General features: G+C 38.2%; 1 protein-coding gene across 1 annotated transcript in view; it reads right to left on the minus strand.

The window, feature by feature from the left end:
• schlank (ceramide synthase schlank) overlaps nucleotides 1-10,813 on the minus strand; it is a 39,298-nt gene extending 28,485 nt beyond the window's left edge. Inside the window, exons 1-3 of the mRNA XM_083135355.1 lie at nucleotides 10,506-10,813; nucleotides 3,886-4,006; nucleotides 2,553-2,665 (exon numbers count right to left, since the gene is read on the minus strand). Of these exons, the coding sequence (XP_082991481.1) occupies nucleotides 2,553-2,665; nucleotides 3,886-4,006; nucleotides 10,506-10,684 (413 nt within the window). The 5' untranslated portion in view covers nucleotides 10,685-10,813. The remainder of the gene's footprint in view (nucleotides 1-2,552; nucleotides 2,666-3,885; nucleotides 4,007-10,505) is intronic.
• Nucleotides 10,814-14,481: the final 3,668 nt, after the last annotated feature.

Here is a 14,481-nt window from a genome sequence, read left to right on the forward strand (position 1 = left end):
TGGCCCTTTTTGAGGTAATCGATGAATATAATACCATGCGCATCCCAGAATACTGATGCCATAACCTTGCCAGCCGACTGTTGCATCTTTCCACGCTTTGGATTCGGTTCATCACGTGCAGTCCACTCGGCTGACTGTCGATTGGACTCTGGAGTGTAGTTATGGAGCCATGTTTCATCCATTGTAATATATCGACGGAAAAATTCGTGTTTATTACGGTTGAATATCGCTAAACATTGCTCCGAATCATCAAAACGTTGTTGCTTTTGATCGATTGTGAGCACGCGTGGCACCCATTTTGCACACAGCTTTCGCATGTTCAAATATTCATGCACAATATGTCCAACACGTTCCTTTGATATTTTTAAAGTCTCAGCTATCTCGATCAACTTCACTTTACGATCATTTAAAATTATTTTGTGGACTTTTTTGATGTTTTCGTCGGTAACAGCCTCTTTGGGGCATCCACTGCGTGCATCGTCTTCGATGCTCATTTCGCCTCGTTTAAATTTAGCAAACCACTTCTCAACGGTTGATTTTCCTGGTGCAGAGTCCGAATAATGTTTATCAAGCCAAGCCTTGGCTTCAACAGTATTTTTTTCGCCAAAAAGCAATGCTTTATTAACACACGAAATTCTTTTTTATCCATTTTTTCACAATAACAAAAGCTGCTTCACTCACAATGCTATATCTCACGAACTAATTACCCGGCAGCTGTGAAATTTATACACGTATCTTTTGAAGGTTAGTACTAAGTAAAAATCACATGGATTTAATTCTAGTAACGCCATCTATGAGTCAGCCTACGAACTTTTCAGCCCAACTGTTACATTAAATAAGGTGAAGTGAGCCAGAAGAGTAATAAAATTCCAGCAGCATATTTTCAGTCTAAAGCTCTTCTTGTTTATGCATTCGATTTTTGTTGGATGTTGCAGTCCATGAAATTTCTGTTGCATGTTGTAGTGAGATACTTTGTCGGGTGGTGATATTCGACAAAGATAGTATGTATCAATAGAACCTATTTGTTTCCATGTTACTTCAGTTTGCCCAACAAAATGCCTTACTACGACGTCCGACAACTATCGGACGGCGCCACCCGCTCTTATCCCCTCCATCTGTTGACAAGTCCCCTTACTACTCCCATACGGACAAGAAAGAATGATAATTCAATGCATTTTCCACGTAATATTTAGAGGCTAAACTAAACCTTTACTCCCCCAATGATACCATATGGTATCATCAGAGTAAGGTCGTACTGCCCCGATGATACCATGGTATCATCGTGCTGATTATGAAATGAATGTGCTTTTTGGACCTTCGTACTCTTATGTTTGGGTGGAAACTTGGACACAGGTCAAGAGCAAGCCTGGGAAATTCATATTGATGACCAACCTCACCCCCTCTCCGCAACATATTCATGCCACATTTCCAAACATAGTTTCACATTTTGGTTCATTATTCAACTTGTATGGCACCCAGGAACATGAAACATGTTTCAATCAATCTCTTTGGAAACGTCCATTCCTTGAAAAGAATACTAAAGTTTGCACCTTATCCCCAAAATAGTTTTTTCATTGAAATTCGGGGGACGTGCCCCCAGCACCCTTCCTCGGTCCGGCGTTCTGAATTGTGCACGGTTGCATGCTCTGATATTTTAGCTGCAAAACGAAACTTATCCGAAGTAGATTGCTCCGATAGTGCCCAAGTTGTAACACTTTTCCTCCAAAAATCCAAATTACCTATTTTTCGTAAAAAAAAACAATATCACATTTTGTCTTATTATTCAACTTGTATGGCAACCAAGAACATGAAATATGTTTCATTCTCTTGAGAAATGTCCATTCTTTAAAAAGAATACTAAAGTTCTCGCGAGAGAAGAGGGGGCAAACACCAGATTTTTATGTTTTTTCCATTGAGATTCGGGGGATGTGCCCCCCTAAGTCCCCCCTCCTCGATCCGGTGTTCTGAATTGTACACGGTTACATGCGCTGATGTTTTAGCTGCAATACAAAAGTTATCCGAAGTGGATTTCTCCCATAGTGCCCGAGTTATAACAATTTTCCTTCAAAGAGTGTTCGAATTTAAAATTCCCGCCGAGAAGCCCGGGCGAGAGAAATTTCTCTCTTTCCTCCTGCCATCACTGTTTTATGGCGCCGTGGTTGTGTTGCACATAAAAGGGGCCTAAAAGTTGAGGCCGAAACTTGCGAACGAGATTTCCTGTTCCCGTGCAGAGTTCCATAACGATATCTTTAAATAATAAAAAAAATTCAAAATAAAATAAAATAAAAAAATCAATGAAGACGAAATTCCCTGGCATTTCCCTGACTTTTTTTGGCACCTCAAATTCCCTGACTTTTCCCGGTTTTCCAGGTCTGTCGCCACCCTGTACAAACACAATTATCAAAGTTCATTTATCTTCAGAATACCATCTGAGTCACAATGTTGCAGATTATAAAAAAACAAATACACTATTTGCTGCAAAATTGCCACTTCACAGCATTGAAGAAAATTTCATAAAGGAAATGCACTGGAAAAAGAACAATTCCACTCACCCTGTTTCACAAAATTTGCTGAGAGTGGAGGGTTTATCTTGAGATCTTCGCAGCCGAAGCCAACGTTCTACTTGTCTTTCTGACCAATCCAATTGCTTTGCTAAACCTATTATCTACAAGAAATAGGATTATCAAGTCAATTATGTATTGTATGATGCACATGGTGCAGTGATATTTCACATTTAAACAAGTGAATAAAATAGTAAATTAAACAGATATGTACACACTCAGAGGCATAGATCTGGCACACAGACATTAAAGTATTAAGAGGTAATTAACTACAGGTGCTAACCAATATTTGGCTTCAACACAAATTACCAAAATATTAATTTAAGCTTCTTTTTTTATGAATAAGAACCTTCTTCGGAAGCAATAATTATTATTTAATTGTAGATTCACAGTATAAAAAGTATAAAAAACTTACGTGAGCGAGTATAATAGTCGTAACAATCCTTGCTACGCTTCACATTGGAAGGGATGTAGCACTCGTACGCTACCGTAGTCATTCATTCTGTATGATAGTATGGGTACCCAGTTCTTTTAGAATTATCTCCTAGCCTATATGGCACTTTTAACGTCATGTAATTTTACATTCTATATCCCATTACCCTTTTTACCTAATCCTGGATTTATTTATATATATGACGAAGTACTTTATTTACTGATAAGAAAACCTGAAGAAGCGAAGCATAGCTTCGCGAAACGTAATTTGCAAGGATTGTTACGACTATTATACTCACTCACGTAAGTTTTTTATACTTTTTATACTGTGAATATATTTAGTGAGTAAACGCACAAATTCAGAATGTATATTTAATTGTAGAGTATACAGTTATTAACATACTTAATATTATTTAACATTTCATATAATTTGCAACAGCCCTTTAAATGAAAGACGTGCTGCAATTATATGTTGTTATTTTCTTTGCATAATAATAATAAAAAATTATACACAAACTTTACTGAATGTTGACATTCTTTTGTCTTGTTACTGGTTATTACGGTGAACATTGTGTTACGATGCACAAAAATGTCCACTAGAAATATAAAAAATCCTCAAGATAAAAAGTGGAAAAAAAAAGTGATTGACAAAATTTATGTGTGTTTATATTACTGCTGAACTTGTTGACAGGATCAAAATAAAGAAGAATACGTGACATTTGTAAATGTCTTTACTTAAAATCACATCATTATTGTAACAAACAGCCCTCATTGGGGACAGCTGCAAATTATAGCTCTACAACTACATGAAATGTTTAGTAATACCTATGCAGAAATAGATATGATGAATTATAGCACTATATAACTAAAAAAAACATTAAATCCTGCTTACCTGTTTATGTTTAATTTTTCCTTTACTTTGGTAAGCCTTCTCCAACACTGTATTTGGAGGGGCTTTCTTGGGCCTTATATTTTTAATGCCTAATGAAATGCCTACTGGAGAAAACCAAAATCTGAAAATAGAGATGATGAAAAAGTTACTTTTGCTGAAACATTATGCAGGGAAATCATTTGAAAAAATCTCTGCCGAATTTAATCCACCCTGAGAATAGAATTGGGTCAATCAGATGAACTACAAACTGGACCATCACTACTTAAACATTTCATTCACACAAGCTATGTGTCTACATGACACGGAGCAATGCGATTTAACATGTGCTAAATCACTAAGGTTCCTGAAGAATTAGTACTCCAGTTCACTTGTAAACGAAGATATGTATTTCTATATACTCACCGAGTACCCTTGACCCTCCGTAGCCCTTAAAGAAAGGGAGGAGGGCAGGGGTAAGTGGGGGGGGTGTCCAGTTATACGGTCCGTGAGGAAGGTCCCGTGGGTTCCTCAAGAGTGATGCCAACTCTAGCATAATGGTTCTAAACCTAGCAAAATTTGAACTTCGTTGGCACCTAGCACTCTGTGTTTGGCATAATGGAAAATCCAGCATTTGTTTGTACTTCTCTAGTGGACTTGTTTCAAACAAAAGGAAGTATGCCGACCAAGGGACAAGCTTTTACAGGCCCTGATCCATCCTCTTGTTTTCATCTTTTCTTTATCCTCCCCGATTTAACAAGGGAGGAACATTTCATAAAAGGAAATCTGTAGAAAGAGTTCGAGGTCACAAATAAAACAAACGGACGCCGTTACCAGTCATGGAATTTTCTTCAACTCTTTTCAAACACTTCACTTAACCCATTTTATTGAATGGTCGAAATTCCTAATGTTGCTTAACTACAATAAATAATCAATAACGCAGTTCACAACTCCAAAATAGCAAAATAAAATTGAATTTAAAACTACTACAGTCATCAGAAAATGATAATAAATTAATAATAATTATATAATAATAATAAACCCTAGCATAATTTTATCACATTTAATGTAATTTATGAGTTGAAACAGTACCTTTTCTTATCAGGAGGTTGGTATTTGCAAAGCTGTTCTTAATCCACACATGACAGGCAGGGGAGGGAGGGCATGCAGCTAACATTTCAAATCCAATGGCTAATCCAAGGTACAGGCGATACATGTCACTGTGTAATTGAACACATTTTCGAAAACTTTCCTCGGTCTGTTTACCGTAACTTCCTACACCCCAAAAATTCCACGAGTCCCCACTGCATGAGGTTAGGAGCTGATAGCAATTTCAGACATCTTCTTTAGCTATTGTAGTGTGCACACAAATGGTTTTTACTCATAGAAAGTTGCGAAAGTACTCCAAGATGGCAGGTTTTTACTTACGAGAGCAGAATCAAATATCACAGTTATTTGTGTTTTTCGCACACTGGAATCAATTTCATATTACATAAAACATCGAAATCTGTCAATTAAAAAAAAAAAAATCAACTCAACGTAATTCGAGAGAGAGTACAGTGGGTCAACGGTCCAAATGACAACCATATATAAACACAGTTCATAATGTACTGGCATTGGAAGTGTGGAAAAGAGGGATGCAATTACCCTAATAAATGTATTATGGATGTCTACATGTTCTCCTAAATAATTCAAAGGGAACAACCCATAGTGAGAAATTATGTTGTGAAACAAGTGACGGTGTCATAAGCTTTAGAAACATTGTGTACATGCAGCAGAATGTAAATTTATAAATACTAATCAAACATGGGAATATTAACCTTCCCATAATGTATAAATAGGAACACTGTACACGTCTGGAGCTGTAATCTAATTATAATGCTACGAGCACACCGTAAATGGACCACCTAACCTACTTTGTGAACAGGGGTATTACACAATTGAAACTTGGGCCTATGAGGGTAAAATGAAAGTTTAATGTACATGTGAGGTTATAATTTCCCTGGGAAGAGTGCTGACAGCAAGGTTCATCATTCCAAGGTTATTCCATCATAAAATATCATGTTACCAGTTCATGAGTAATCTAGTGTAAAAATATCAGTTTTATTCAAAGGTCAAAAGATAATGTTAGTAAACAGCTTTTTAACAGGGCAACTTTTCTACAATAAGTTATCATCTCAGTCCAGAATGCAACAGTATTGCACCAAAAAAAAGTACTTCAAGATTTTCAAAGTGATTTCTCAATGCGCATTTATCCTGCTTGAGGTATTGGTATCTAAATGTCTGTGTATTTAGAACAAATTGATTTTCAACTGAATGTCATTTGGTTCCCAACTATAAGATCTTTTATGCCTTGGAGATGAATAGTAGGATGACCATAATATTTTGACCCAAAACAGAACATCGCAATGAGGTCAGTTTATCCCCCTTCTGAAGAATCGGTCTAATTATACAAGTATTATCATTATTATTATTGCTGTAATACTATTTATTAAAGTGTGAATCACATAACTGATATAAACAATAAATAAAATATGATACCCGTTATCAAAAAGTTATAATTATAATTATCAGCTCAATATGACTTACATAGTGTTTCTGCTCCCTCCTGATCAACCTTTGATGTTAGGCCTACGCTGAAGTTGAGGAATGGTAAAAGCATTTATCAGCAGTGCTCAAAAATTTTTCTTCAAAGCTAGGTGCCAGAAAACTACCTACTAGCAATTATACATACTACAGAGTGTTTCAAAAGTCGCACAACCCAAACTTTAAAAATGTATATCATGAAAACCGTAAGAGGTATTTACAGCAGGTTTTCTGCACTAAACTAATCATGCACGCTATCACTGGGTTAATAAATTTATGTTAGCATGTATTCAAATAAAAGCAATTACATTATTTAAAAAAAAAATATGGTTTATTTGCTGAAAACATTGAGAATTGATTTTCAACAATATATACCAACGTATAAATTTATGCAGGCTCGACCAGGACTCGAACCTGGGTATCTGCCATACTGTACAATTTCTCTAACCACTGAGCTACTGAGTTGGCCTGGCCTCGCCTGAGTTTTCGCCGTTGCTGTTTTACCTGCGTGGAACAGTCTCTGTCAGTGCTACCGCAAGGGGATCTGTTGCCTTTGAAGCACAGTAGACTTCGACATTGCCTGGTTCCTCCCAGCGTAGAGATGTTAATTACTGAAGATCAGGCACACACAGAATATGTACTACATCTCTACGCTGGGAGGAACCAGGCAACGTCGAAGTCTACTGTGCTTCAAAGGCAACAGATCCCGTTGCGGTAGCACTGCCAGAGACAATTCCACGCAGGTAAAACAGCGACAGAGAGAAATCAGGCGAGGCCAGGCTGGCTCAGTGGTTAGAGAAATTGTATGGTATGCCAGAGACTCAGGTTCGAGTCCTGGCCGAGCCTGCATTTTTTGCTGAAAATTTCTACGTAGTACATCTCCTGTGTGTGTCTAATCTTCAATAATAATACTAACTCTTAACAATTTGTGGGATTATTTGTTGGTGTTTGACTAGTCGTAAAGCAGTTGCTTTGTGAGGTACAGCAGAAGCAGAGGATTTTTCTTGGAAAACCTATTGCACAAGAGTGTAAGAATTAGTAGTAAAATACTCTTCAGCAATGCACACATGATGCTCCAAAGAATACGCCATGCCGAATCAATTAAAAGAACACACATAGTAGCATCGAAAGTGAGCAAAGAGAATTCAGTGTAACCAGAGGCAGACTAAGATTCTCTCAAGAGTCCAATTTTGGCACAAAATCTTGGTTTATGATTTTTCACGTAAATGTATAGCCAATACTTAGGCACATGCGGCGTGAGTCTGCTAGCATTGCCATATATGTCCCAAAAATGGCACTTTTTCACTCAACCCATAAAAATCGCCAATAAAAAATCCATCAAATGTTGCACATGACCAATATTGGTCGCAAATGACAGATTGGCATGCCATCAGTCATCTAATTATGACCCTTCGATAATTTCTTACATATTTTTCTCATTCAAAAGTGCATTTCTGGAAAAATTTTAACGCTGCCTTCCGCCAGTTATTAATTTATTCAGTTTTATCTATACAGAAAATTTAGATAAATTAATCATTTTAAGAATTGAAAAATATCTCAATGGATGAGACTTTTTAATGCAGAAAACCCTGTGTAAATATCTCGTACGATATTCATGATATAGCCTATATTTTCAAAGTTTGGGTTGTACAACTTTTGAAACACACTGTATAAGAAGCTGAGCATCACGGTATCCAAAACATCGCTAAATCATTCAAGAAAACATCGCTAAATCATTCAAGAAAACAGGAAATGGGGTGTTGGGGGAAAATAAGTAAGAAATTATTACTGACTCTGGAATGTTCACAACGTTGATTTAAAAAAATCATTTGCTAACTTACGCTCTACTGCAATTTGAACTTAGAATCATCAAAATTTCGTACATATTACAGCATAAGATAACAGTCGCCAGGCTGAAATTTTTAGTCGCCATGCCGACCTGGATGTTTCAAGCCCTGTTTATCACAATAACTAATCTTCTAGAGAAAAGCTTTATTCTTCACAAACAGTTCATAAAACTCCCTACAACTCTTGGTATGCAAGATTTTTCACCTATCCACATATTGTTCATGATTGAAAAAACACACTCAACCGGAGTTGGACTTACCAGGCAAGCATAATACAATTTCCCCTGTTTTCAGAAGGATGTCATGCTTTATGTGGTCCACTTTTAACATGCCAAAAATCTGTACCCATTTATTCGAAAAACAAACCTTGTTTACTTTCCAGTGATTTTGGAGATGTACTTAAGATTTCTCCTGCACAGCGTCACTCATCGAACTGTTTTGTTTCGTCTTCTGAACTAGAAAATATATTAGCATTCACTAACTTAATATTAATTGTAAAAATGCTGTTTTGAGTATCAGACCAACTAGGTGTACCCTGCAGCAGAACCCCTGAAATTTCTGTTCTACTATAGCTAGTTTCCCATTTTTCAAGGTATTCCAAACAAGTACTGTGAAAGGTAACAACACTGCCTAGCATGAAATGTGTCTCAACTTTGGATTTTGTTTTCAAACTAAATTCTAGACACATCTTTGAAACAGAACGTATGGTCTATGAATGGATATTGTTGAGTTGGTAATTGTCCACGCCTAATTTTTTTAGACATCATTTGTAATATTTAGGTATGCGTTGTTCTATCGTATCTCACAAAACTACCATAATCATGTACATCAATCTCAACATCCGTGCGTGAATGTCCTGCTCAGAAATGTTTAGTATGTGTGTTTTAATGTGTGTGAATGTGTTTTTTCTCTCTCTTTTTTTTACGTGTTGTCTTGATTTTTTTTTTAAATCTCATCTTTGTTCTTTCCTTGTAACCATTTTTTATTGTATTTTCTTCTCTTTTTTATGATTTTGTTTATGTACACTAGGTAAATGTCAAACGGGGTTAGGTGGGAGAACAGCCACAGGCTGAACCTCGCCCTTTAATAAAGAAAATTTGAATTGAATTGAATTGAACAGTTGTATGTGACAAATTTATTTTATTTTTGTCTTAGGAGGTCAGAGATGGAAATTACAAACTAAGGTGATACTGTGTTTTGGTTTGGTAATGGTTCACATTGTTTTATGATTTTTTTTTTTCAAATTCTCCTAGCAGGAAGACTAATTATCGTAGAATTTTGGCAATCATTGTTACACAAAATTTGAACCTTCCTAAAAGTAATTAGCACTGTTTGAAATTCGAAGAAAAGTTATTTATATTGAAAAAAACTTAAAAATTACCTTATGCAAGCATTCGTGCTTCCCATGGACTGCAAGTATTGTAGACTAGTGGGAATTAATGTAGAAGTAAATCGGAACCTTAGTAGAATGCATTTACGAACTTCATTTTAATGCTAAGAGAACCAAACCTGGCCTGCCTAACTACAAAAGCATATATTGAACAAAATCTTAAAACTCCGCAGTATGTGTTAACAGAAGTAAATCGAAATCGAACCGTGTTAAAATTGCATTCGTAGCATGATGAAATCGCAATAAAACAAAAGGAACTTGGGCCTTTTGTTTGTTTCTAGTGTTAGCTCTAAACGCACCAAACACACCACACTACATGACCATACTGAGCGGACAGTTGTTGCCTACTTGATTGGAAGATGGATGGGCGAGTGTAAGCTGTAAAAACAACACCCTTGCATGTTATTTCATTTACTACATGACATACGTCACGTTGTAGAATAATGTAAATTTGAAAAATCTGAAAGTAACGTTCTGATAGAATTTACTTCATCTCAAAATAAACTTTTCGCACTGTAATGTGAAGGGTAAGGGTAGGTGCAAATTTCACTTCCACGTACCAAATATAAAGCTTCTTGCACACTCGGGTTTACTTGATACGATACCAAAAACCATTCCATGCATTACTAATATAAACAGAACCTGAGTTTTAAGCAAATGTGCTGTAAGTTACTGGTCAAAAATATTGATCTTCAAATTTTTGACAACTGTTTCAAAAATTGTAATGATACCGGCACTTTATTTTTCATTTGTTCCATTTAAAAAACACAGGAAAATATATTGTAATATCTAATTTCCACTGATTTTTAAACATTATTTACCTTTCAAGTAGAAACCTCAGAGCAAGCATTACTATCGCAAATGGGAAGGGATATACAAGATCCCTATAATCGGCACGTTGTATTTCGTCCGATGGTTCAAGATCTGCCCATGTTACATTGGGAGGAAGCCAAATATCGGGACTCCAGAATGCATCCAGAACGCTGCGCACAACTGCCATTATTAATGCTTTGAAATAGAGTATGTCCACACCAATTGCACACTAAATTCACTTAACACTTGGGATATATTATCGTAAAACACAACCACTCGTTAGGACCATACGTCACGCCAGACTCATCGTCGCACAACATACCACTAGTGATGGGTCGTTCGTGAACGAGTCGTTCCTTTTGAACGACTCCCTCTTGGGAACTGTGAACTGCTCGCTCCTTCGGAGTGAACGAGCAGTTCCTCTGTGGTCGTTCCTCGGAGTCGTGAGCTTTGAGTGTACGTTGTCAACCGCTCCTGCAGTTCCAGCTCCGTCGATGACTCATGACTGCGAGAGAGAGCGACGGTGTTTTGTTTTGTTTCTGCTGTGTACGTGCTCTGGTTTTCTTGTGGTAGGTGGAGTAGTAGGCGGAGTTCCCTCTCTCCTAATTCTTTTCACTCAAGCTAACTCCAGCAAGTCCTCCCCCACCCCCACCCCCACTTCAGCTGCACGAAACCAACATCGAGAGGAGTTGATCGTTCCTTTGAACGGCTGCTTGAGTGAGCGAGCTCCGGTGAACTGCCTCCCGAAAAGGAACTGCCATGACAAGTGGTAGTTCCTCAGGAGTCGTGAGCTTTGCTTGTATGCTGCCAACGCTCCCAGTCGATGACTCACTCCTACGAATCTGCGCGAGAGAGGGAGAGGGGGAGAGAGCGAGCGAGGTCCCGTCTTTTGTTGCTGGTTGTTGATAGTGACGGTTTTCCGCTTAGTTATGCGTGCAACTCTGTTTACAACAGCAATGCTGCAGTAGCTCAACAATGAGGGAGGGATGATGATTTAAGAGGTTCTTCAGTTACCAATTTGGTTTTCCCGATCTTTTAAAAAAATACTTTTAGTTGAAACTTTTGAATTTCTCAAAATTTCGGGAGGGAACTGCAGTCCCATGAGTACCCCTCGACCCAATCACCCATTCAATATTACATAAATTCTGAATTCAACCTAAATTTCAGGATCTTACTAAACATTCTGTAGATACTCTTGTGAGGATATCAGTAAAGCACATAATGTTCGTTCACTTCCAATCAATATATAATTCACTATTTGATATCGCTGTGTAGACAACAATGAAATTAATATAAACTATAAAGGATGGATAATATTGAGTAATCGGAACTCGACGTAGCTCATCGTCCCCCCCCCCCCCGCCTCGAGAGAATCCACTCCCAAAAAGGCCAAGCACGGCGAAGCCGGTTGCCTAGGGGTAGCAAGCGAAAGCGTGGGTCTCCGCCTCCCTGCCTCTGCCTGAAATGCGAGCGAGCGAAGGGTGCATGTTGACAGGAAAAGATGTCCTGTAAGACTGGACAAAAAAAATCAGACTCTCAGACGTTTGGCAACACTGCTTTCGCCCCCCCCCCCTTTTCACACTAGCACAAGTGGAGACGAAAAGTCTGGGGTTCCTCAAGTCCAAACTCTAGCCGGAGTGACTTTTATGTTTTTGTCCATTCTTGCGCGAAGGCGGATTCCTCCCCTCTAATTCTTTCAATCCCCTCCCCCGCCCAACGAAACCAACCTGGAGCTGTGTTGGTATGGTAGCTCCTGTGAACGACTCTTTCAACGAGCAAGCTCCAATGAACTGCCTTTCTAAAAGGAACTGCCTCGTCCGAGAGCATGCTCCGTGGCCTCGTCGTTCCTTTGAACGACTCCTGGTGAACGACTCCTTTCGGTGAGCGAGCTCCGGTGAACTGCCTCCCGAAAAGGAACTGCCATGACCCATCACTACATACCACCAAGGTTTACTACCGCAGAGACATCTTGAGGTACGAATAGAAATTGTTATCGCTGTTGGCATACCGGCAAGTTTTTATTTACGAAATAAGTTAATATATCGTCTTAATGCCAACTATTTTGGATATACCACATTCTACTAAATTTCCCGATGAAATTTTATGTATACAGAGTACGCTCAAATACATATATATAATCGAATCCGTACGTAAAACGGAAGCTGATTGTCGACTGTTACGTCACTCCCACTATCAAAAAATCCACTGACAAAGCATGGGCGAAAAAGCGCAAAAAGGGGCGGAGGTCGGGTGACGCATTGGGAAGAAATTACAAAAGGCAATTCTTCTATGAGTAATTATTTCATGAAATCTATGTCCATGCTGTTAGTTAAACAGAATTCTATGAACAATCAAATCTTGGTAAAACGATGTGCTTCATTATTAAAGTGTTGACCTGGTGTATATTGCTTTATATCCGGTGATATAATGCGATGCGACAAACAAGTTTGGACCCCGAATTATGAACTGTTAAGCTTCCTGCCGGAGTCAATATTTCTGTCACTCATTATAGATAGGTCTCCTTCAGCACTTAGTAAAGAGGAGAGGAGGTCAGTACCCTCAATCTCTACTCTATGTACCTTGAGTATCCACAGCACCGGGTTGCGGCTATAGGGGGACTCGTGCGCGCGGATTACTAAATAATAATAATAATAATAATAAGTTTAATAACAATAATCAAGGGCGCCCGCAGAGGGGGGCGAGGGAGCACTTGCCCCGCTGAGATATCTAGAAAGACTTAATGTAATTCAAATTTTGAAATTGTAGCGTGAAAACAGATGAGGGTACCGTGCAGCGGCGGCGCCCTAGGGGTGCTGAGGGTGTGCGGAAAGAAATTTAGGGGCTGCGATGCTGAAAATAAAGAAAACATGAGTCGCGCATGCAACCTTTCAAAACTGGGGAGGGGGCTGTGCCCCCCTTGCCCTCCCTCTGGACGGTCGTACAGTGTAAACACGCAGATTTTTCCACAGAGGGCAAGCAAGGGTTTTCTTTTTTCGGAGAGGTAAACGAGGCATATAATAGTGATGCTCTCTAATAAAACACCATTTGAATTGTAATTATTGTGTTCCTGCATTCCCATTATAATAATTAATGTAAATTACTGTGACTGAAATCAAATTACACGTGAGAAATATGTACTTTTACTTTGACATTTGTTTTCTAAAGGAAATGTGTGGCCGTCCTTGCCCACCTTACAGCCCCTATATTATTATGCTTTCTCCTAGAAATTTAGTGTAGAGAAATTTTATCGTTGTCATTAAACGATATTTTGCTCTTAAGGAAAGTGAAGCATTTTCAATCTGATAAAAGTTCAAAGGAACTACTAGGGGAAGGGGTTCATTATTTCCTATGAAATTGAAGTACTATCCCTCTTCGTGGGTCACACCCCCACGCCCCTGTTTCATACCCATCGGTACAATAAAATAGTGAGATGAAATGAGGTTTTCTTACCCAACTGAACTTTCATCAAGACTTCCCCCCCTTCCCTAATCAGTGTCTGCGCACGCCTATGGTACATAGTAAGTACATAATATGCCACTTCAGGACAAAACGCGCCAGTGTAAGGAAGAACAAGTAGGTGGAAAAATAAAGCTGTGTATCAAAAATGCAAAAAAGAAAACAACATAACTCACATTAAGCTATAGGCTATTATCGAAAACATAGGCGTAGCTAGAACTTTATATTTGGGTGTGCACAAAGAATAAAATGAGGTCTTGTACCTTTTTAATAGAATATTTTGCAACACAATCACTTGGCTCTTTAACTGCACTGATGTTTGTAAAGGAATATAAATTCACTAAATGACAGTGTTGAATATTTCTGAATATATGTAGTAGAAAAATCAAATTGCATAGAAATTACACACACACACAAAATGTTCATAATAACATAATAAATGTTCATCAATAACTTCATTTACTTCAATAGACTAAGCTTTTTCCTGTTCCACAAATAGCAAGAGGAGGGCTTCCAATCTATCCTGCT

Source organism: Lepisma saccharinum, chromosome 14 (genome assembly GCF_977018435.1).
Source record: "Lepisma saccharinum chromosome 14, izLepSacc3.1, whole genome shotgun sequence".
NCBI classification, from domain to species: domain Eukaryota; kingdom Metazoa; phylum Arthropoda; class Insecta; order Zygentoma; family Lepismatidae; genus Lepisma; species Lepisma saccharinum.